Source organism: Engystomops pustulosus, chromosome 2 (assembly GCF_040894005.1).
Source record: "Engystomops pustulosus chromosome 2, aEngPut4.maternal, whole genome shotgun sequence".
NCBI lineage: Eukaryota > Metazoa > Chordata > Amphibia > Anura > Leptodactylidae > Engystomops > Engystomops pustulosus.
The window spans coordinates 29,579,216-29,603,846 of record NC_092412.1 but is presented as its reverse complement, the minus strand read 5'-3'; the positions used below and the strand labels follow the sequence as shown (position 1 = coordinate 29,603,846).

Here is a 24,631-nt window from a genome sequence, read left to right as displayed (position 1 = left end):
AGATTCAACAAGGTGCTGGAAGCTCCTCAGAGATTCTGGTCCATATTGACATGATGGCATCACACAGTTGCCGCAGATTTGTCGGCTACACATCCATGATACGAATCTCCCGTTCCACCACATCCCAAAGATGCTCTATTGGATTGAGATCTGGTGACTGTGGAGGCCATTTGAGTACAGTGACCTCATTGTCATGTTCAAGAAACCAGTCTGAGATGATTCCAGCTTTATGACATGGCGCATTATCCTGCTGAAAGTAGCCATCAGATGTTACAGGGTACATTGTGGTCATAAAGGGATGGACATGGTCAGCAACAATACTCAGGTAGGCTGTGCCGTTGCAACGATGCTCAATTGGTACCAAGGGGCCCAAAGAGTGCCAAGAAAATATTCCCCACACCATGACACCACCACCACCAGCCTGAACCATTGATACAAGGCAGGATGGATCCATGCTTTCATGTTGTTGACGCCAAATTCTGACCCTACCATCCGAATGTCGCAGCAGAAATCGAGACTCATCAGACCAGGCAACGTTTTTCCAATCTTCTACTGTTCAATTTCGATGAGCTTGTGCAAATTGTAGCCTAAGTTTCCTGTTCTTAGCTGAAAGGAGTGGCACCCTGCTGCTGTAGCCCATCTGCCTCAAAGTTTGACGTACTGTGCATTCAGAGATGCTCTTCTGCCTACCTTGGTTGTAACGGGTGGCGATTTGAGTCACTGTTGCCTTTCTATCAGCTCGAACCAGTCTGCCCATTCTCCTCTGACCTCTGGCATCAACAAGGCATTTCCGCCCACAGAACTGCCGCTCACTGGATGTTTTTTCTTTTTCGGACCATTCTCTGTAAACCCTAGAGATGGTTGTGCGTGAAAATCCCAGTAGATCAGCAGTTTCTGAAATACTCAGACCAGCCCTTCTGGCACCAACAACCATGCCACGTTCAAAGGCATCAAATCACCTTTCTTCCCCATACTGATGCTCGGTTTGAACTGCAGGAGATTGTCTTGACCATGTCTACATGCCTAAATGCACTGAGTTGCCGCCATGTGATTGGCTGATTAGAAATTAAGTGTTAACGAGCAGTTGGACAGGTGTACCTAATAAAGTGGCCGGTGAGTGTATGTCCAATACTTGATCATGTTGACTCTAATATATCATAAATCTAACACCTTGCATTACATTGACATTTTTTTTTTTTATCACTGGACACCTTTTAATCCTATTTAGAAATAGAACTGACTTCCATAAAGTCAAGTCATTTCACTATGACTTTTTATTTCAATAAAAAGTTACAAAATATTGTACAAAATCCCCTCTTATAGAGGTTATGCCTCTAAGGTGGCATAACATTAGAACTCTCATTTGGAACAGCTATTTCAGGCTACCCTGCAAGCCCGGTTAATAATAATTCCTTTATTTATATAGCGCTGCACAGAGTTTGCCAAATCGGTCCCTGTTACCAATGGGGCTCACAATTTAATCAGCCACCCAGTATGTTTTGGAGTGTGGGAGGAAACCCAGACAAACATGGAGAGAACATACAAACTCTTTGAAGATGTTAATCCTGGGACTTGAACCCAAGTCCCCAGCGCTGCAAGACTGTAATGCTAACCCCTGATCCACCGCGCTGCCCCGTGTGCACCTTCCCTTCATGGGGAGAATGGAGGTAGTTGCAGACTGTGAGCAAGCAGGGAACGCTAGAAGATTTACTCTATGAAGTTTGCAGAATTGTGAGCGCAGCTCTGTAGTATAGTATAGGCTACAATCTCCTTTTTTTGTTTTTAGGCAATGAACCGGGCTAGAGCTCACAGATCTCAGGTAGAGGACATTAATATGAGCGATGGTGATGACATGGGAATGTCGCGGCCCAGTATGGACGATTCTGATGAAGACAGTGTTCCAGCCCCAACACGAGGAAGAGGAAGGGGTCGTGCCAGAGGGGGAAGGGGACAGAGCACAACCACTAGAGGGACTTCAAGACGAGGAAGAGGTAAGTGTAATAATTTGTCCTTGAATCCTTCACTTTGGCCTCCTCCCTGAGGGCGCGTCCACACATTCAGTTTTTCAGATGCAGTCTTTGATGCCTAAAACAGGAGTGGAGCGAAAATAGAGGAGGGGCAACTACTTTGTAATGATAAGTCCTCACCCATTATCATCCACACCTGCTTGTGGCTTCAAAAACCGCATCTGAAATAATGGAACGTGTGACCACACCCTGAGGGTGAAGACACACATGGCGTTTTTGGGCCGTTTTTGGGCCGTTTTTACTAAGTGCGTTTTCAGATCGTTAAAAACGCATGCGTTAAAAAACGCATCCATTTTTAAAAAACGCATGCGTTTTTTGAAAACGCATCCGTTTTTGTCCGTTTTTCCGAAATTGCGCAATGAAAAACGGACAAAAACGCATGCGTTTTCAAAAAACGCATGCGTTTTTAAAAAACGCATGCGTTTTTTAACGCATGCGTTTTTAACGATCTGAAAACGCACTAAGTAAAAACGGCCCAAAAACGGCCCAAAAACGCCATGTGTGTCTTCACCCTAAGGTTCCACATGTTTTCGACTGCGAAAAACAGGCTCCGCTTACTTAGGTTCGATTTTCTTTTATTCAACTCGTGTCCGTACCATGTGGTTGGTGTTTACTGTAGAAATGTTGTTTCTTGACACAGCTAGTGATGACCAATCAGAGATGAGCATTTTGGACATGTGATACTATAGCACCTCTTCCGATCACTTAATAACCAACCTGAAGTCAGTACTAAAACAATCCCTGGTGTGAAGGCATTTCCTGGGATTTCTTGCAGTGCAAAGGCAACACAAGTGGTAAAAGCTGAGTAAAGCTGATAACAATATAGATCCTAGCAGCATTAAAAACTGCAGCACATAGCAACACATAATACAGACCCTAGACCAGACCATAAATAATCATGGGGACCAGACCAGGTAATATAATAATAATAACACAGCAACCTAAATACCAACTCAGAAACACACACACACTGCAATAGCCGAAACGTATAATGAATTAAAAAAAACACCGCTTGTCAACTTTTATTTTTTGTGCTGCCTTTTCATCTTATTATTCGGAGGGAGGATCCTTTTTGCCTGGATTCAGTTGTGGCTTTGCACATGTTACCTGTTAGTTAATGTGGACGTTTGCTGTGCTGCTTTGGATTTCTTTTGAATTACCATATTTTTTGGACTATAAGGCGCACAAAACATTCTTTGATTTTCTCAGAAGTCAAAGGTGCCCCTTTTCGTCAGGTGCGCCTTTTATATGAACCGTACTGATAGACAACAGCTGCCTTGCACTGTGCACAGGTCTGCCACCTGCTGGTCATTCATCCTTATAATCAGGTGCGCTTTATAGTCCAGTGTGCCTTATATATGAACCGTACTGATAGACAACAGCTGCCTTGTACTGTGCACAGGTCTGCTGCCTGCTGGTCATTCATCCTTATAATCAGGTGCGCTTTATAGTCCAGTGTGCCTTATATATGAACCGTACTGATAGACAACAGCTGCCTTGAACTGTGCACAGGTCTGCTGCCTGCTGGTCATTCATCCTTATAATCAGGTGCGCCTTATAATCAGAACCTACACGTTTTAGCAGGCATTTATTTATGGTGCGCCTTATAGTCTGAAAAATAGGGTGTGTGTGTGTATATATATATATTTTTTTTATATACAGACCCAAGACAGGAATCACATAACAGACAATTATTAATAATAAAGCAATATTTAATAATACACACCCCAGACCAAGCAGTGAACAATAAAAATATTGACCCCTAGAGTAGAAAACAAAATATGCAATAATGCAAACCCCAAATCGGACCATATATAATAATACAGACCTGAAACCGGACAATATATAAAAATACAGACCCAAGACCAGTCAATATATAATAATACAGACCCGAAACCGCACAATATTTAATAAAACAGACCCCAAACCAGACAATATCTAATAATACAGAACTCAGACCAGTCAATATTGAATAATACAGACCCCCAAACCAAACAATACATGATAACTTTCAGCCCTGCTTGTCATGAAAGGAACAAAACATCTAAATGACCAATTCTGTCTAGAGCAACAGAACCACAAGGAAGAAAAGATGTGAAGGTATAATTATATTAATATATTACAGTCGTAGAAGGGACTAGATTGTCTCCTGCCAGAGGGGGAAGGAGACTGATATTGACCAGAGTACCTCAGCAGAACCGGGGGGGGGGGGGGGGGGGCATAGAAGCAAACAATGATGAGAAAGGTATTTTTTATGCTAGAAACACTGAGCTTTTCAGCGCCTTCCACAACTTTTAGTATGAGTATGATTAATGGGAGGCCACTTTAATAGATGGAGATGATTCTATACATCCATAATCATAGTTTATAGATTATTGCTTTCTGCGGCTTCGCCCTTATGACCTCTGTGGACAATTCCTCCTGTATGAAGGCAGAAGATTTCATTTTCCCGTCCTGCCGTATGCATTGTGCATTACAAGCATGACACGTGTATGCACCGCACCTGATCCAAGCACAATGTAGATAGATTACCGTACACGCTGTATCCTTAATGTAATTCTCCAGCCGCTGTCACCATGAATGTGTCATATCCACACACCGGTCACACAGACATCAGCATTGTGTTATACTCCAATAATAATTATTATTTTACTGATTTCTATGTGGACGCTGCAGTATATAATCAGATCTTCATGGAGCCCCCCCCATTCTATTTTCTCACTATACTGTTCTGGTTTATTGCTCACATGGTTACAGATCCTCCAGAAATCTATAAAACCTAATGAAAATGACCATATATCGTAATCCTTTTCCTGAAAGGGCGCCTCTCTAGTCTATAGGCAGTGTCTGGTATTGCAGCCTTAAAGGGGTTTCCCCAAGAATACAATCTACAAGGTAGGGCCTAACTTGCCCTACAGTGGGGGTCTCAGTGATTACAGATCACGAAAACGAGGGGTCCGATGGGGTCCCACGTACCTCAGTCGGACCCCTCGTCGCTCCTGGAGATTAATGGAGCAAACGGCCGCGCATGACTGTTCTACTCCATTCATTTCTATGAAGCTGAGGGAGATCGCCGAGCGCGGCACTCAGCAATTTCCATCAGCTCCATTGAGATGTATGGAGTAGAACCGTCAAGCGCGGCCATCTGCTCCATTACTTTCCCTGAGTGACGAGGGTTCTAACGGAGGTAACTGGGACCCCTCGTTCTCGTGATTTGTGGGGTCTCATCACTGAGATTTTCACTGATAAGCAAGTTAGATAGGGTCTAACTTGGTTTGTGGGACAACCCTTCTAAGAGTTGGTTCAGAATTGTCTACATTAATATCTGGATGGTCGGGTTTTTATAGCGGATTCTGACCTGCTTGACCTACATTTTGAGCTTAATCTGTATGGATTATATAGGACATTGCTTTTTTCTTATTTTTCATGGTAATTTCTTGTGTTTTGTAGGAAGTACAAGCAGCGATGTTCCTGCCAGTGGTCGAGGGTCTAAAGCACCTTCCAAGAACATGTCCATCGTTGACGGTAAGTTTCACGTGGCGGTCCAGCTGGGTTATAACCAATATGGCCACCCAATGCGATTTCACCCTGCTCCTTCTAATACTCAATATGACATGAAGACTCCAGAACTTCTATGCTTTCTGTTATTTCAGGATTTTGCTCTTCAAGTCATTACTTACCTCCATTCGTCAATTTGCAATCCTCCTCCCCCCCCTCCTCACCTCATTGTTATATGACTGCATGAAACCCCTGAACAAACAGAGAATTAGCAGAAGTGGATGATTGGGGTTTATTGTAATCCTCGGCAGTACCTGCTCACATAAGACATGGGACATAATGTCCTGGCTGCTTCGTGTGCTCGCTCTCAGGAGAGTCATTACGGAGGAGACACAGATTTTTATCTTTTAGACTGCGCTTCGACTCTACATATTCCAGAATTCGATATTATATACCTGCTTTACTCCTAAAATAGCGCCACACTTGTCTCTAGGTTGGGTCTGGTATAGCAGCTTGTTTCTATTGAAGTGGATTGAATTAAGCTGCAGTACCACATGCAACCTGTGGCCATCAGTGGCGCTGTTTTTGTAGTGGAGATGTTTTTCTAGCGCTGTCCTAGCACAATATTTTTAGTAGAGAGCTAAATTTTGACAATGGAGTAGGGTATGTATGGACTGCATGCTTTTTGGTACTGAATCAGGTATCAATCATTCGGATGTCATAGTCACAACATGGGAGGATACAACAATTTATGATTGTGGAATCTATGCTAGACTAAAATAGCCATCCTATAATTTCTGATCTCACACAGGCTCATGCAGATTTGGTTGATAAGTAAATGTTATAGAGCAGGTGGGACTGAGTAGATTGTACATAGTGTCCTATCTGCGAGCAGTATGTTATAGAGCTTGGAAGATTGTACATAGTGTCCTACCAGCTGGGAGTATATTATAGAACAGGAGGAGCTAAGAAGATTGTACATAGTGTCCTACCAGCTAGGAGTATATTATAGAGCAGGAGGAGCTGAGAAGATTGTACATAGTGTCTTACCAGCTGGGAGTATATTATAGAGCAGGAGGAGCTGAAAAGATTGTACATAGAGTCCTATCTGCAGCATGTTATAGAGTAGAAGGCGCCAAACAGATTGCACATAATAATAATTTCTTTATTTATATAGCGCACACAGACGGTTCTATCTACATAACATTGCAAAACTTGGTAGTATAAATCGGCACAGATGTATATATACTATACTGATATGATATTGGTCTTACAATTGCCTATAATTGTCTCATGACATCGCATTAACGCCTTTACAAGCGTCATAGATGCTTGCCCAGAAAAAGTCTAATCTGTATAATTACACATGAAACTTTTCTCTCCCTCTATCAGGGCAGCAAGCTGTAGCCTACTCATTTCCCTTCACTGTTGTAGCTCACGGCCTAGATAGAAGGTCATGTGACTGGACCACAGCCATTAGGTTCAGGTCACCCGATCTTCTACAACGGCTGGAGCTGCAGCGATGAGGAACACTGCCTGTCCCCTTGTCGTCGTGTGCGCCAAAAAGCACTATCCTGTACTGTGACGGGACTAATATAATCACATGCATCATGGTCTGAAAAGGGGGGTGTGGGTGTTGGCCCTAGTCCACTGTAGAGGGGGTCGGGGGTGCAGCGTTGGCCACAGTCTGGTCTGTAGGCTCTAGTTTCCATTATTAATTACTATAATTGCCTTAATTGGCTATTTATGCACAAAAAACACTGTCTGTAATTATTTTCTTGTATAAATACTTGTCTATTACCATTTTCTATGACCAGGAGTTATTTATTTGTATTATTGAACATTTCATACTTCTCCTTTGCTAAAATGACTCCTTAAAAATGGTAAGTGGCGTGTGTTTTTCCTCTTCTGGAAGTTGTGTATAATGTATGTGTGTGTGTAGTTATACTTTAAACCCTATAGGGTAACTCCGGCCTCCTTTCATCATTTCATGGATATTCTAGATATTCTGTTCTATTACATTTTGAGGCGGGGGGGGGGGGGGGGGGCAGCTCCTCTTTGATCTTACATTGATTTTTTTCAGCCTCCATCATATCGATTCTCACTTCTGTTCTACTTGTAAAAAGAAAATTGTATTTTTCCCAGATTATGTATGTATACAGATATTGTCAATTACTGTATAATCTTCTCACACTATACCGTATTAGAGTAGCTCCTCATAAAAGATCTTAAAGGGAACCTGTCACCACATTTTTCACAAATACAGGTAGTGACAGGTTCCCATAGAGCCCTAGTAGCTAACTGACACCCTTCTTTTAACTAAAAATTGTTCTCCTGAGATTCCCATATATTCAACTTTATAGTTTTACCTTGTATCTAAGCGCGGCTACAGCGAGTCGACGTGGGCGTGGCCTCTTTCGGGCAGAATCCAGCAGCTCCTCCCCATCCTATATCTATATGCAGCTGTAATGTCACGTGACCAGGGTGACATCATCACAGGTCCTTCAGCTTTTTAGCATTAGAAAACTGTACACCAAGCGCATATATCTCACAGCATATTGTATCACATGAAATCATTCTGTAATCTCAGCGCTGAGGGAGCAGAGGGAGGGTGAGATGTTGTGACAGCCCGTAAAGCCAAATCACAGACTTGCTAGTTTAGCCCCTCAGGCTCATTAGCATAATTTTAAAAGTTGATTTAAGAAGGAAGGAGGCCATGGATAACAAATATAAGAAGCTTACCACAGTCACGGTGTCTGGATCTATCATGCCTGGTTTATCATGCTTCATTTTGATTGTAGATGATTTTTTAACCCATAATTAAAGATGAGTGCAGATGCTCGACCTGGACATGTTGCTAGACCCGGATACCCCTGACCAGTCGTAGCCATGGCTAGTTCGTAGGGGCTTCAGTTTGCCGGATTGGCTGTTTGGCCGGCAATCCGGCAATATGTTCTGATTGTGCAGCCCAACCCTGAATGCGAACGTCCGGTCCAATGTCTTCCCATCAATAGATAGTGCTCCCCATTTCTCACACACTGTCGTCAATGTACTTATTCCAGTAGGAATAATCAAGGTTCTTCACTTGAATTGAAGCTGAGCTGTAGACCGATATCATTGACCTGTCAGGAGGTCTAACAGCAGTTTTGACCATGGAAAATTATATAATAATAATTCCTTTATATAGCGCAAACAGATTACGCAGAGAGCTTTCCAAATCAGTCCCTGTCCCCAATGGGGCTCACAAGCTAATCAACCTACCAGTATGTTTTAGAGTGTTTTGGAGGAAACCAGAGGCCCCAGAGGAAACCCACACAAACATGGAGAAAACATACAAACTCTTTGATGTTGTCCTTGAACCCAGGACCCCAGCACTGCAAAGCTGCTAACCACTGAGCCACCGTGCTGCCCTAATAAATACGGACAGTGTTAGGTATTGTCCCTGGAGTCATGCCTTTGTATGTGTTGTTACACAGCAGAATTGTGAACTATGTATTTATATTCCTGCTTATTTCAGTACGGCTAGGGATGTGTCCTCACACTGCTGTGCTCTTAGCTCTCAGCTTATTTCATCTGCAGATAGAAGGGTCAGTTGAGCAGTTTGTTGTAGAGTTCTTAGAGCATAGAATTGTTATTGTAGTTGCTAACATCCTGGAATATAAATCCATAACACATTCCACAGTTCTGCTGCTACTAACAGCACACACAAAGGTATTGTTACACATCTCTCTCCAGGACCATTTGCAGCTTTCCATGGTCAAAACTAGAGATAGATTCCCTTTAATCTAGGAATCCCCTTCGAAAGAGAGAGATTTCCCTTAGAGACTGGTCTCCTCTAGGTTCACAAAATCATGATGTCTGACATTCTTGGTAGCATTAAAGATCTAAAAATAGATGGAGATCAATACTCAGAGCGGCGGTGGTCTCTCATCTGCTCCCTGTGGAGTATATTATCATGACTATTTTATGACACACATCACACACATATTTCGGAGGGGTGGGGGGGTAGGGATTGGGGGTCACCCATGTCAATAGACTTTCCTACTGGCCTTGGATAATAAGTGAAGGATTGGCAATCAGGTCACTCGCTGTAAAATCAGCGGTAATAGCACTTTGGATCTTTGTGTGACTCGGGGTTAGGAATGTCCTCGGGTCATCGATCACAGTCAGTAGGGGAGTGCCGTGTGCTATTTAACCATTTCACGTTCTGTAATTCCGTTTACGTGTATGTAGTTTCTAGTCGAGCCGGGAGCCCATGTTATTGAGTGTTATTAAGTATGTCCCGCTGCTGGGAGTTTTTATCTTAGAGTCATTGATGTTCTTTAGGTCTTATTTGTACAAGGTGCTGGGTTGGGGGGGGGGGGGGGGGGGGCTATCCCTGTCTAAATATGAAGGAAGGATTTTAATTCTCTAAGGTGTCTGAAGTGAATGACCTCGGTCTGTATTGAGCGGTAACTTACTGCCTATCCCATTTTGGGCATCTCCAAGACTATTTTGAAAGCCTGCCCATCTATTCAAAAGATTGGGGCTCATTTACTAAGGGTCCGAATCGCACATTTTCGTCGGGTTTCCAACATCAGCACTTACATGCACCGGGACGAAGAAGGTGAACTCTGGCGGATCTCGGCGCAGCAGCGACACCTGGTGGATATGGGGCGCACGACCTTAGTGAATCCCGGCAGACCCGAATCCTCGTCGGAGAACGCGCCGCTGGATCGCGACTGGACCGGGTTAGTAAATGTGCCCCATTGTGTCCAAATGATGGAGGAACTTTTCAGAGATACAGCTCTTCGAGGAGCCAAACTTTGCTAACAATGGATGTAACTTCGCTTTACACCCATGTGTGAATAGGACTATCTGGGCCTGTAGAGAACCGCTTATATCCATGAAAACAATGATAAGAGTCTTCCATTAAAAGAAGTTCCTGCTGAATTCACTACAATTTAGTTTCATAGTTTATACGGTTGAAAAAAGACACTTGTCCATCAAGTTCAACCAAGGAAGGGAAGAGATTGGATGAGGAAGGGATTTAGGGGAAACAATTCTATATAACATAACAATCAATGTTATTTAGGTGTAAAAAGGCATCTAGACCCTTCTTGAAGCTCTCTGCTGTCCCTGCTGTGACCAGCGCCTGAGCTCAGCTATTCCACAGATTAACAGTTCTCATAGTAAAAAAGCCCTGTCACCTCCGATGATTAAACCTTGTTTTCTCCAGACGGAGACAGTGCCCCCTCGCCTTTTGATTTGATCTGAAACAACTTACCACCATATTTTTTGTATGGACCATTCATATATTTATATAAATTAATCATGTCCCCTCGTAGTCGTCTCTTTTCCAGACTAAATAAATCTAGTTGTTTTAATCTTTCCTCATAACTAAGACCCTCCATACCCCTTATCATTTTTGTGGCTCTACGTTGAACCCTCTCCAGCTCCAGGGCATCCTTTTTATGGACCGGTGCCCAGAACTGGACAGCATATTCCAGGTGAGGCCGAACCAATGCCTTGTATAGTGGTAATATTACATCCCTATCACGAGAGTCCATTCCACTTTTGATACATGACAAGATCCTACTGGCTTTAGAGGCAGCTGATTGACATTGCATGCTGTTATTCAATTTATGATCTACTAGTACCCCCAGGTCCTTCTCAACAAGGGACTCTCCAGATTTATCCCCTAGGACATATTTTGCCTTTGGATTATTAGCCCCCTGGTGCATAACCTTACATTTATCCACATTAAACCATTTGCCAAGTGGATGACCAAACATTCAGTTTGTCCAAGTCACCTGCAGCCTATGAACATCTCCATAGACTGTATTACACTACACAGTTCTATCTTAATTTTAACTGGAGTACTGTTTTACTTAAAATGAATTAACCTACTGGCAGTGCTGAGGTACTGCCATGGGCACGAGAGAGAGGCCATTATGTGTGAAGTCCAAGATTGTTCCTCAAGAATCAAATACATGTAAAAAGCAGGTTATATTGTAAAAGAGAGACTTCAATTTCTTTTTTCTTAAGCAAAAAACTTTAGTGATCTGTAAGCTACTATTCCATGTGGAAGAATGGACTCCTCGTGTTAAATTTATCATTATGATGCATGGTGTCTCATCCTCTTCCCTGTGGTTGGTCCTTTAAATCTATCTATTTTTCATGGACTGACCACGGTTGTATACAGCCAGCCTTATGTTGCTGTGGGGTAGCTTACATGTAAGAGAACTTCTTTAAAGTTTTGTTTGAACTATGATTTTATAAGGTGACACTACATACCATGTGACCTGTGATGTCACCATGAGGATAAGTACTAGAGGAAAGAGTCACTATGCTTCGAGGTCAGGATATATGAAGCGCTTTGGGTGGGCCTGAAATATCCTGAAGTTTCTACAGCTTGGAGTGCAAATGTTTCGAGTCATGTAGCTATCAGGTTGACTGCAACTATTACTGCAATTATGTCACTTTATGGAAAAGTAGGCATGGTCTAGATGTCCACTTATAAATGGCGTAGACTAAAGCCAGGTAGGTCGACAACTGTCCCCCCCCCCCCCCGACTTCCTCAAACACACACATGAATGGCTCTCATGATTGGCTTGGATCTCAACCTGGCTAGTTCAATGTTCATCCACAATGTGCCCAAGCACACCAGATCACAGCCAATTATCTCTCACTGGCATTGGTGATGTGCACTTTAGTAGCACGTGTTTAGGGACACGTTTGCCAGCACCGGCACACAGGTCCGAGGCTGAGCAGCTATGAGGAGGCGGGGGAGCGCCGGCACACCAGGTCTGAGGCTGAGCAGCTATGAGGAGGCGGGAGAGCTCTGGCACACCAGGTCCGAGACTGAGCAGCCATGAGGAGGCGGGGGAGCTCCGGCACACCAGGTCTGAGGCTGAGCAGCTATGAGGAGGCGTGGGAGCTCCAGCACACCAGGTCCGAGGCTGAGCAGCTATGAGGAGTCGGGGGAGCTCTGGCACACCAGGTCCGAGACTGAGCAGCTATGAGGAGGCGGGAGAGCTCTGGCACACCAGGTCTGAGGCTGAGCAGCTATGAGGAGGCGGGAGAGCTCTGGCACACCAGGTCCGAGGCTGAGCAGCTATGAGGAGGCGGGGGAGCTCCGGCACACCAGGTCTGAGGCTGAGCAGCTATGAGGAGGCGGGGAGCTCTGGCACACCAGGTCTGAGGCTGAGCAGCTATGAGGAGGCGGGGGAGCTCTGGCACACCAGGTCCGAGGCTGAGCAGCTATGAGGAGGCGGGGGGAGCTCTGGCACACCAGGTCCAAGGCTGAGCAGCTATGAGGAGGCGGGGGAGCTCTGGCACACCAGGTCCAAGGCTGAGCAGCTATGAGGAGGCGGGGGAGCTCCGGCACACCAGGTCCGAGGCTGAGCAGCTATGAGGAGGCGGGGGAGCTCCGGCACACCAGGTCTGAGGCTGAGCATCTATGAGGAGGCGGGGGAGCTCTGGCACACCAGGTCCAAGGCTGAGAAGCTATGAGGAGGTGGGGGAGCTTGACTGCATCCAAGAGCTCTCCCACCAACTGGACAGGACGTAGAGGGCCCACAGAAACATTGTGGCACATTTTCTGTGTTTTGTAGGTTACTATTTTGGGTTTACGCGGTAGCTACAAAATGACAGGTTCCCTTTAAGAGTACTTGGCTCGACTGAGATAATTGAGCTTTATGACTTTCTATATTATAGATATTGGTAACCAGAGAACATAAGGACAAGGACATTAATAGAGAAATGAAAAATAACACTAAACTGTAATAAAAGCAACGTGAACACAATGTACATCTCATGTTAAGGCCATATTAGAGGGGACGGGTGCAGAGTTTAGAAATATTTCATTCTCCGCTATGGGGTACAGATTCATAATATGAAGGTTTGGGGGCTGTTTATCTGAAGAGCAGCGCTCAGTGGGCTATATGATGGCGTGTTTGTGATCAGAGCCCGCGTCTCTCAATGACGACACCACCGATAAGTGAAATCAGGAGACGGATATTAAAAAAGGGGGCGAAAAGAGCTCAGTATTTACGCGAACCTGCAATATCCTCTGGTAGATGGCGGCCCTGATATACTTCTTCCCGGGTTTTGTACTTCCAGATCATTGCTATATCACAATGTGTTCATGTGAATTAATATTTACTAATTAGCATACAAGGATTTGGACACAATTTTGGAGGTATGATGGATTCTACGAGGGAAGATGAGGAAATCGCTGAATATAAGGAGGACCAATATTCTTAAAGGGAACCAGTCGTGTACATCTAGATGCAATCCAGTACATCTAGCCTCCAAACCAAAAGTCCTACCTCATTTACTGTATAAAATGAACCCCTCACTCTGCAGTGTAATCCTGTGAACGGAGTCAGCCGGGTGTTTCTGAACTGTGCTGAGTCAGGCTGCAACACCCCCTTCCTCCTTTGTCCTCTTGTAAACACACCCCCCTGCACTCGCTTTGCACATTCATTCGTACCTGTTTCTGTGCTGCCTCTTGAGATGTGTGCAGGGGGTGTGGGGGTGTTGCAGCCTGACTCTTATCAGCTCAGAAACACCCGGATGACTCATTTCACAGGATTACAATGCAGAGTGTGGGGCTTTTTTAAAAATAATTCACTACAGTTAGTTAATTAGATAGAACATTTGTTCAGGCGGATAGATGTGCCTGACGGGTTCCATTTAAGACCCATTACCCACCATTTAATACCTATATCCAACCCAGAGAATACAAATTTTCTGATAGGTAATATGGCCATCACAAGGAGTGATGTCCACGTTAAAAAAAAACCCAAAACTATCTTGCACCATCTCATTGCAACTCTAGTACACTTATTGTCCTGAGAACAGTGTAAAATTGGGAATTCCAGTTACACATTAGTTTGTCAGCTCATATTGGGGGAGATTTATCAAAACTATTAGAACAAGCAGAACTGTTCTAGTTTCCCATGGCAACCAATCAGAGTTCAGCTTTCATTTTACAACAGATTTTTATAAAATTAAAGGTGAGCTCTGATTGGTTTCCGTGGGCAACTAGAGCAATTTTACCTAAGACAACTTTGATAAATCTCCCCCATTGTGCCTACTGTGTAGCCAGTAAAATGTGGATGTAAAAATTCTTGTCATAAAACCCATTATTGTACATTCTATTATTACAGAACATAGAAATAATAGAGGGGGGTCCTGGGGTCAGTATCCCTATCTTTTTGCCAAACTGTAGGGTTTTTTTTACCCTGCAGCCTTTATCCTATTGGCTTATTTATAACATTGTATCATTGCATTCAGCGCAGCAGGAGTGTCTTAGTCTCAGTGCAGTTCAGCGCAGCAGCTCAGTAATGGTGGAGTTCTGTGCAGCAGGAGCGGCTCAGTCTCAGGACCACTCAGTGCAGTAGGAGCAGCTTAGTCTCAACACAGTTCAGAGCTGCACGAGCGACTCCAGTCTCTGCAGTAGGAGAGGCTTAGCACAGTACAGTGCGTCCAGAGCAACTCAGTCTCATCCGGAGCAGCTCAGTGGCAGAACAGTTCAGAATGGCCGGAGTGGCTCATTTTCAGGATAATTCAGTGCAGTAGGGGCAGTTTAGCTCAATGCAGTGCAACTGAAGCAGCTTAGTCTCTGCACAGTTCAGGGCATCCGGAATGGCTCAGTCTCTGTACTTTTCGGTGCAGTATTAGGGGCTCAACAAAGTTTAGTGCAGTAGGAGGGGCTCATTCTCAGCACAGTTTGATGCAGTAGGAGGTGCTCAGTTTTAGAACAGTTCAATGCGCTCGAAATGGCTCAGTCTCAGGACAGTTCGGTGCATTAGGAGGGGCTCTGTCACAGTTCAATGCAGTAGGAGGGGCTGAGTCTCATCCCAGTACACTGCAACAGGAGTGGCTCAGTCTGAGTGCAGTTCAGGGTGCCCGGAGTGGGTCATTCTCAGGACAGTTCGATGAAGTAGGAGGGGCTCTGTCTCAGCACAGTTCAATACGGTACAAGGGACTCAGTCTCATCCCAGTACACTGCACTGCGACAAGAGTGGCTCAGTGCAGTTCAGGGCGCCCGGAGTGGCTCAGTCTCAGGACAGTTCGGTGCAGTAGGAGGGGCTCAGGACAATTCACTGCAGTAGGAGGAGCTTAGCCCAGTACACTGCGACGGGAGAGGCTCAGTCTCAGGACAGTTTGGTGCAGTAAGAGGGGCTCCTTCTCAGGACAGTTCGGTGCAGTAGGGGGAGCTCAGTCTCAGCCCGGTGCACTGCGTCAGGACTGGCTCAGTCGCAGCACAGTTCGTTGCAGTAGGAGGGGCTCCGCCTCAGGATAGTTCGGGGGGGGGGGGGGCTTAGTCTCAGCCTAGTACACTGCAACAGGCGTGGCTCAGTCTCAGCACAGCTCGGTGCAGTAGGAGGGGCTCCGCCTCAGGACAGTTCAGTGCAGTAGGAGGGGCTCAGTCTCAACCTAGTACACTGCGACAGTAGTATCTCAGTCTCAGTACAATTTGGTGCAGCAGGAGTGACTGTATTTAGCGCTTGGAGGTATACTTTCTCACAAAATGTATTTTCTTCTACCAAATCTTTTATTATTCCTGACATTCAATACTTACCTCCGTCTGCAATATCCTCTTTCCATCCCACTCATTTCTCATCTTGTGTGTAAAATGGGGTTAAAAGTTCAAGAATATTTTATTTTTCTTCTGAATGCAGAAATTGCGTTAATGGCAGCGATGTAAATCTGTATTTCTGGTTGGAGACCAAATAGAGAGTAACGTCTCTTTTATAGTCAATCTGACAAACACAACGTTCTCCTCCACAGTAATCATCTGTAAGAACCCCGTGGATATTGCTCTCACTTAGGTATACTTTATCAGCAGGTGAGTCTGAGGACACAGAAAGTTCTAGAAAATTAACAAAATGAACAATATAGGAGAATGCTGTGCGCCAAAGGTGCCTATAATTAAGCTGCAGTCCAAGGTGATCTGATTTATACCGTTGTGTCTTACAAGGAGTGTTGACCTTAGTGGCTTTGGCCCACGTTGGAGCACAGAGAGGAAAAATTATAAGTGCTCCTTCATGCAAGACCAAGACAGAAACTAAAGTACTGAGGTATAGGTGACTACTCTGTGGAGGGACTGAAGTAATCATCTGAAATGTCCACAAAAATAAACCAACTGAGAGTCTGACGAGAAAAGATAAATTCAAGTCATAAGGCAAAAGCAAATTCAGAAACCATGCCAAGGGACCCGGGAACCTGGCAAGCAGGATATCCAATACCTGAACACTACCGTATACATGATACGCCATTGCAGCTCCTGGAGGTCGTGTCAATGGAGGACGTCACTGAGGAGCCTCCATGGAGGACAGAATGGGGCTCATTTACTTACGCGGTCCAGTTGCGATCCAGCGGCGCGTTCTCTGACGAGGATTCATCATGCGCCAGGTGTTGCTGCTGCCCTGAGATGCACCGGAGTTCACCTTTTTCTCCTCTGTGCATGTACGTGCTGATCTTGCGACACAATTTTTTTTTGAAATACAGTGGTTTTTCCGAATCCGTCTGGTTTTCCGACGGCCACGCCCCCCAATTTCCGTTGCATGCAAGCCGGCGCCGATGCACACAATCCAATCGCGTGCGCCAAAAACCCGGGGCAATTCAGGGACAAACAGTGCAAAATGGTAATATTCGGGAAACCCGCCGATTCGGCCCCTTGGTAAATGAGCCCCAATGTGTTTTGCTTTTTATATAAAAACTTCCCCGATAGGAAGTGTTTCTAAATGTTAGAAATCCCCCCCTCCCCCCTTTTAAGGCATTGGACATAACTTTTTACTAAATTTTACTTAGAACAGATGATAATAGTAGACTTTGTAATATACTTAATTGAAGAAATCTGTTCCTGTGTCCTTTTGTTTTCCCCTACCTTTCTTCCTTAGTTTCTGTAAATCAGCTCTTTGTACATCACTAACAATGGATCGGAGAGGAACTTGATAATGTTATTAATGACTTAAATATTTATTAACTCTGGATAGTCTAATAACCTTCATGGAGTTGAATCATAAAGGGACTTACGCTCTAGGTGTAGAATTAGTTAATCATTTGGGGGGTTTTTTTATCTGCCTGAGGTGGACTGATCTGTCACTGCTTTCAGATGCACTGCTCACTGCAGGAGAAAGAGCAGAAACAAGACACATAAAAACCTGTTTTCCTTAATGAAGTATAATACAAAGCTTAATATTATCACCTGCTCTACTAATTTCTAAAACTTTACTTTAAAGGCTTTGGAACATGGAACCCTAAAAAAAAAGGAGTTCCCCCAAAAATGTAGGGAATGTAACAATATAGTGACTATGGATTATCCATTATGGTGGAAAGTAATGAGCCAACTGAATACGAAACAAGAAATGAAGCCTTGACAGACAGACATAGAAAGTCAATCATATCACAATTCAGGAGCATCAGAACCCCCCATTTTAATTTAGAAGAAAAATGATTTTGCTCATCCAGGCGGTGCAGGTTTTAATAATAGAATCTGTTTAGGACGCAGCTTCAGAGGTTCCTTATGACTAACACATTAGCCTTTATTTATTTCCTTAATTTCACAGGTTTGATTAGATCTCGTTTTGGCAAATAACATTTCATATGATATGTTGTACTCTCTTAAAGAGAAGCAGAAGAGACATAGATCACGTCACCCTTAAAGGGAAAATTGCAAAGTTGTTTGAAAAGCAAATGCTGGCTAGCCCGATTGTACATGCGTTTCCATTGAACCGCTTGTGGCTGTAAACAAGCTCCACCTGTTTTGCATATTACCAATTCAGTGGAAAAGCGTCTTCGATAAGGCTAGCCCATCCCTCAAATTTTGTGTGTGAACGTGGCCTCAGGGTTATTCTGGATTGTTTAATTACCAATGACCTTTCGATGTGTCATTGACCATATATGGAGCTCTCTGCTGATTATTGGGGTACTAGTTGTGCATGGGATAGGTTATTAGTAGTTAAAAGACCCCCAAAACCCCTTTAAAGGAGATCAACCAGCCAAAAAAAAAAAAAAATCTATAAATACTCACTCCTGCTCCTCTTTGTCTTGATCCCGGTGCTGTCCCTCACTAGCCTTGACACTCCCTTGAGACGGAGGTGACTCCATGTGAGGGGCATGAGCTCACCTATCTCTCCCATGCTCTCAGCATGGGAGAGGGAGGTCTGGGGTCGTGCATAATTAGCAGCCCGGAGCGCCGGACATCTTGTCCCAACCATCCATACTGCTAATTATAACTTTCTTGTCTAGGTGATCCTAAATGATCCCAACGTGTCAAGACTAGCGACGGTCAGTGCCGGGATCAAGATGAAGAGGTGCAAAGGTGAGTATTTATAGGTTTTTGTTTTTTGGCTGGTTGATTTCCTTTAAAGAAACCTACTATAGGTGAAGCTGATGAACTAGAAATTTGAGAAGGTGGCATTTGACTTGAGAGAAAATCTGATGAGACTTTGGGACGTGTAAGACATTACATTTTGAAGAAACAACTTGGTCAGCGTGAGAGGAGGTATCTGTGTAGAAACCCTTCCAAACCAAAGGAAGCTTTGACTGTTCGAGAAGTCCCTCTTGGTCATTCACCTTCACATTGTGGTCAGTATCGGTCTAAAACCCGATGAATCGGGTGACAAGTGTGTAATGTCACATCCGTTTGTCATGTGGCCAGTTTGTATCTTAGCCCAGTGGTGACTTTTGTATGATTCCAATGTCACTACCTCTTGGTCGGCTTGTGATGGCCTTCAGTTATGTGACCCTGAGCAGGTCTGTTTTGTGGGTCTTTCCTCTTACTGATTGTCAGGTGATTATATAATCAGACATATTGTTGCCGCAATATCTGTCAACGAGTTTTCCCCGGAGCCCCGGCATATGCCATGTTATAGGTGAGATCTGCTGACGGTTATACTAATAGTGTACTATGCATTCGTCAGCTCGCTTGTTTTTAATTATACTCATTTCTATTTGTTCACACAGTTCATTGCAAATCTGCCCTTAATTGTTGAATAAGCAGCTTCTTCAGTCTCTACCTGTGGTCAATGATTTCCATAGTTTAACTCCTCGTTATACCCAATATTGTGGGAAATTAAAATTCACTGCTATCCTACAGAAAACCTTGTAAAACTTCTGAATTGTCATTTTTTTAAAAAAAATTTGCAGTCGTCCCACAAGAGATTGAGATAGTGACAATATGACTTGGAGCACTGTTTCTGGAGAGGAAAAAAGCAAACAAATCTGTTTCTAATCTCATTCCTTCCAGGAAGATGGTTGTTGATCATTTTTATGGTAACTTATAGCAAGAAGCAGGATTTCGACCCACTGTCCCATCACATTAGTTTGACTTATGGCTTCTCTTAAAAGGCTTCCTCAGTTTTTGTGCATAAACGCTGATATGTGGATTTGGACTTCAATGCACAGGTTCCTGGTACTGGTTGCAGATTGCTCAGGCAGGTCACACGACTTCAGTGCCAAAACATCAGGGGGTCAAGCATAAAATAGTCAGACAGGCCAAGGTCAGGGTTGGCAGCAAGCATGCAGAGTTCAAGGTACATGTCAGATTTCAGGGCAGAGTTGCGGGGATAAAAACATTGGTCAGGAATACAGTAATTGACACAGCAGAACTGAACAATTTTGTGAGGAATCTATAAGGCTCAGGCACCTTCCTGTGCATTAAGGCACCTATTCGTCAGCATTATATAGGTTCTAGGAGCCATTTAGGGTAGGTGGAGGAAGCTAGATTCCAGCGAATGGGCTGGACAAACTAAGTAACACCCCATTGGGCATGTGCTCAACAGTTACACACAACTTTATAAGAAAGTATTGTGAAAATTAGGCAGAATTCCTACAAAATCAATTGTGTTTTTATTTCAGGAATGTTTTCCGCCTATTTATAATTATCTCTTTCAAAATAAATACCGTGTCATAGACATAATGGGGCACATTTACTTACCCGGTCCATTCGCGTTCCAGCGTCGGCTTCTCGGACGAGCGTTCGGGTCTTCCGGCGATTCATGAAGGTCCTGCACCCGATGTCCACCAGGTGTCGCTGCTGCGCCGAGGTCCGTTGATTTGCGGCGGAGTTCACTGATCTCTTCCTGGTGCATGTGAGTATGGCGCGTGCAACCAATTTTTTGTTTTAAATGCGGCGGTTTTTCCGAATCCGTCGGGTTTTCGTTCGGCCACGCCCCCCCCATTTCCGTTGCGTGCATGCCAGCGCCGATGCGCCACAATCCGATTGCATGCGCCAAAATCCCGGGGCAATTCATGGAAAATCGGCGCAAATCGGAAATATTCGGGTAACACGTCGGGAAAATGTGAATCGGGCCCTTAGTAAATGACCCCCAATGTGATGATCCCAAAGGTGGCAAGTTCCGAGGTGGCTATACAGGCGGTCCCCTACTTAAGAACACTCGACTTACAAACGACCCCTAGTTACAAACGGACCTCTGGATATTGGTAATTTACTGTACTTTAGTCCTAGGCTACAATAATCAGCTGTAACAGTTATCACAGATGTCTGCAATTAAGATTTAGTGTTAATATCGGTTCTTATGACAACCCAACATTTTTAAAATCCAATTGTCACAGAGACCAAAAAAGTTCTGTCTGGGATTACAATGATAAAATATACAGTTCTGACTTACATACAAATTCAACTTAAGAACAAACCTACAGACCCTATCTTGCATGTAACCCGGGGACTGCCTGTATTACATCTGCATGCCTTGTCTACTTGCTTGGATAACCCTTTGGATGGCAGTGATTCCATCAAGGGCTAAATCCTTTCAATGGCACCACCGCTAGGCCAGAAGTGCTTGGGATCAATTAGTGGTCTCTAGTGATAGCAGATAAAAGTATATCCTATGGTCAGAAGAGGCTACTTATTGAGTGAAGGAAGGTGCTGAAACAACATTGAAACCAGGAGCCAGGGTTAGTGTCTCTTTGCCTCGGCACCAACAGGATTTTACAGAATTCTTCCTGCAAGTCCCCTTTAAATAGTATGCCTAGCATTTGAGCCCAGCCAATCCCTTGTCTCCTAGGCTTGTTTAAACCACCTTCCGCCATGGAATGGTGCCTGAGCTAAAGGTTTCTTAGCATTACTGCAAAAATGTATTACTCTAGCTTGTAAACCTGCCCTCTTTTTGACCGTTCCCAAACATCATCTGACTATCCTGACATCAGCTTTTTTGTACCGTCATGGAAAAATTGCATGCCTTGACCTTGGCCTGTCCTCTCACCTCACCGATGAGAGGCATTAGCTATTCCCTAGGTTGCAGCAAAACCTGATTCCCTTATGGGGTTTAAAGGGTGTAAACCCCAAGTCGAACATATTTTGGTAAGATGATTGTGATTCCTATTTGTTATTTACTGCTGTTCAGTGCTGGAAACGAGAGATGTTTCTGATTGAATGTCCCTTGAAATTCCCTGCTGAGTTATCTGCCTTTGTCCTACGGAGAAAGTATATTTCATCTATGAAGAAAAGAAGCGAACAGAGATGAAAAATGAAATAAATGACACAAAAGCCCAAATATCCGGACAGATACTTCGCTGTTGTTAAAACCTGCAGTGTAATGATCTGTACCTGATTGTCACATACTGTTCCCTGGCTAATGACTCCTGAATACATACGGGCAGGGAATGTAGCGCACACGTGTGTAATACTTGTACCAGCATTTACTTTCCCTAGGCAACGTAGAACGCTGATGGAAGGTAATTGCCCGTATATTGCATTATTATGGGCTGCGGGGGACAGGCTTTTAAAGCACTGAGTGAATGGGACCTAATGCTGGTCCCCGCTGTTCACATCTGGCTGCCTATATTCATACGTGTACAATGGTAGCAGAAGATACTATTCCTTCCAGGTGCACTTCATGGCCAGATGTACATGGACTGACAGGAGGGATGAGTTGTACTGGAAAGCTCAGTGACATAAATGGACTGTAACTTTTCAACAAATTTTGTATAAATCGGTACAATCACTAGAACATACACTACTGACATAAAGTGAGGGAAATTCAGATTTTGGGTGAAAGCGTACAAAGTTCACACTACAGTGATATGACGAAAGTCGGACAGTTAAGTTTAGGTAGTAGTACCTCCTCATCTCAAAGAACTTATTGGAACCAATACCAGAGCTGGGTACACCTCAACCAAAAATGTCAATGGCTTGTCATGTGGCCTTGATCATCAGTTATAGCTCAACAACGACGTCTCAAACTGTTCACAATTCCATTGATTGTCTGCTGTGGCAGCGCCCATTCTACTTGATGGGTGGCCCTTGGGTTATTGAGGTTTTGGGGTACAGAGTTACATACCTATATAAAGCGCCTTCCAAAGGTGCAAGCCGTTCCATTTGAGATCTCCATTCTCTAGCAGTACTGCTGTTCAATTGCTAAATGATGCCTTGCTCTCATGATGACAAAATGTAAACAGCATGATGAGGAGGACTCAACGACATCTCAAGTTGTTCACGAGTCCAATATTTGTCTGCTGTGGCCACACCCAGTCTACTTGATGGATGGCCCTCAGGTTATTGAGGTTTTGGGGTACAGAGTTACATACTTATACACAGCGACTCCCAAAGGTGCAAGCCACTCCATTTAAGATCGCCAGTCTCTTGCAGTACTGCTGATCAATTGCTGGGCTATGCCTTGGTTTCATGATTACAATATGTGAACAGCATGATGAGGAGGACTGTTTAAATTTCACTTCTAATTGAACCAGGAAATTTATTGGGTGATTCATTATCCAACACTTCTTGTAAGTTTTGCGTTTAAGATCCTTCAGCAATTTGTTTAAAAAGTTATAAAATATTGAACAATTGGTGATGTCCATTCAAAAGTTTAGAGCAGATACCATTAAGTTGACCTGTGAAGGATAGAGTACATTTTAGGTTTCTCCACAAGCCAAATGTCTCTAACCTTATAGTGAGAAGTGTGTCAGAGGAAAATATTTCTTTCTCCACTTACTTTAGCTCTTATCATCCACCTTCCTTACTGTAAATTCCATCTTACAAGCACTAAGACTAAGTCTATTCAGTCTACTGGAAGTGCACGAGGTCCAAGTCTTGCTGGAGGTGCACTGCAATTTTACAGATATTGACTGCTAATATGAGAGCTTCTTAAAATGAAGATTGGTAGTCGCCCAAGGTCAGAATTGGTGTTACTTCTCATATACCCACAATGGACTACTGAATTATGTAAAGTTTCTTGAAAGTTGAGCTATACTTTAAATCTTCTTGATATTGATGACCATAATTAGGGTTTCGATAGACCTCTTCAACCCTCAACTGATTTGGAAAATGAAGGGAACATAGCATGGGTGTATTTGAATGCTCTGCACTGTAGATCCTTGTCCAAGGAGACCCTAGGGTTGGGACTTCATTGATTGTCCTAGCTATGGACCATCACACTCTCCTTCCAATGGACTGCAGGATCCTAACATTTCATATAGTGGCAGACGAGCGTCTTGAACCCTCTGTTTACAAAACTCTACTAGAATTGGAAGGATCTTCCCTATAATCTGTACTGTCCACATCTCTACAATCACTCATCAGCGCTCTGCAACCATGAAGACAAAGCTTCTTTGTAGTCTGAAGTATTCCTGAGCTCTCCGCAATCATTTCATATTATTGCAGGTATTTTGGCTTTGCTTATTGTAATTACCCTTGTCCTCAGCTAACTGCACACCACGTATGGTTTGCGGATGATTGTCTTCACGAAAATCCTATTCTGAGGCTGAATTCGCTTCACCTTCATTCACATCATTTTCATTTAAAAAGAAAGCAAAAATCTGATTACATGTTTTTCTTCCCTAGCGTTTAAGTCGTCTTCCTCAAGACAGACTTCTTCGAGGAACGTCTCCGCAAAGAACTATTCTGAGGTGGGTTGCACCCCTGATTTTAGACCCAGTGAACCAGCACATATCCTAATCTTTCTGGAGTGTAAGGTTGTTGGTCATGTCCATCAGCATGTTTGGCCGTGAACATTTTATTGTCCATGAAAGTGGCAATGTCCATGGTGAAGTTTGATCCCCAAGATCGAAAAATTAGAAGGGGGAAATAGGACATCAGTATCTGATTCATTTAAAAAAAAATAAAAAAACTTTAAAGGGGACCTTTT

General features: G+C 43.8%; 1 protein-coding gene across 1 annotated transcript in view; it reads left to right on the top strand.

Annotated features, from left to right (window-relative positions):
• Positions 1 to 24,631, top strand: part of MRE11 (MRE11 homolog, double strand break repair nuclease) — a 125,723-nt gene that overhangs the window by 70,452 nt on the left and 30,640 nt on the right. The window contains exons 15-17 of the mRNA XM_072134135.1: positions 1,787 to 1,991; positions 5,478 to 5,552; positions 24,328 to 24,392. Of these exons, the coding sequence (XP_071990236.1) occupies positions 1,787 to 1,991; positions 5,478 to 5,552; positions 24,328 to 24,392 (345 nt within the window). The remainder of the gene's footprint in view (positions 1 to 1,786; positions 1,992 to 5,477; positions 5,553 to 24,327; positions 24,393 to 24,631) is intronic.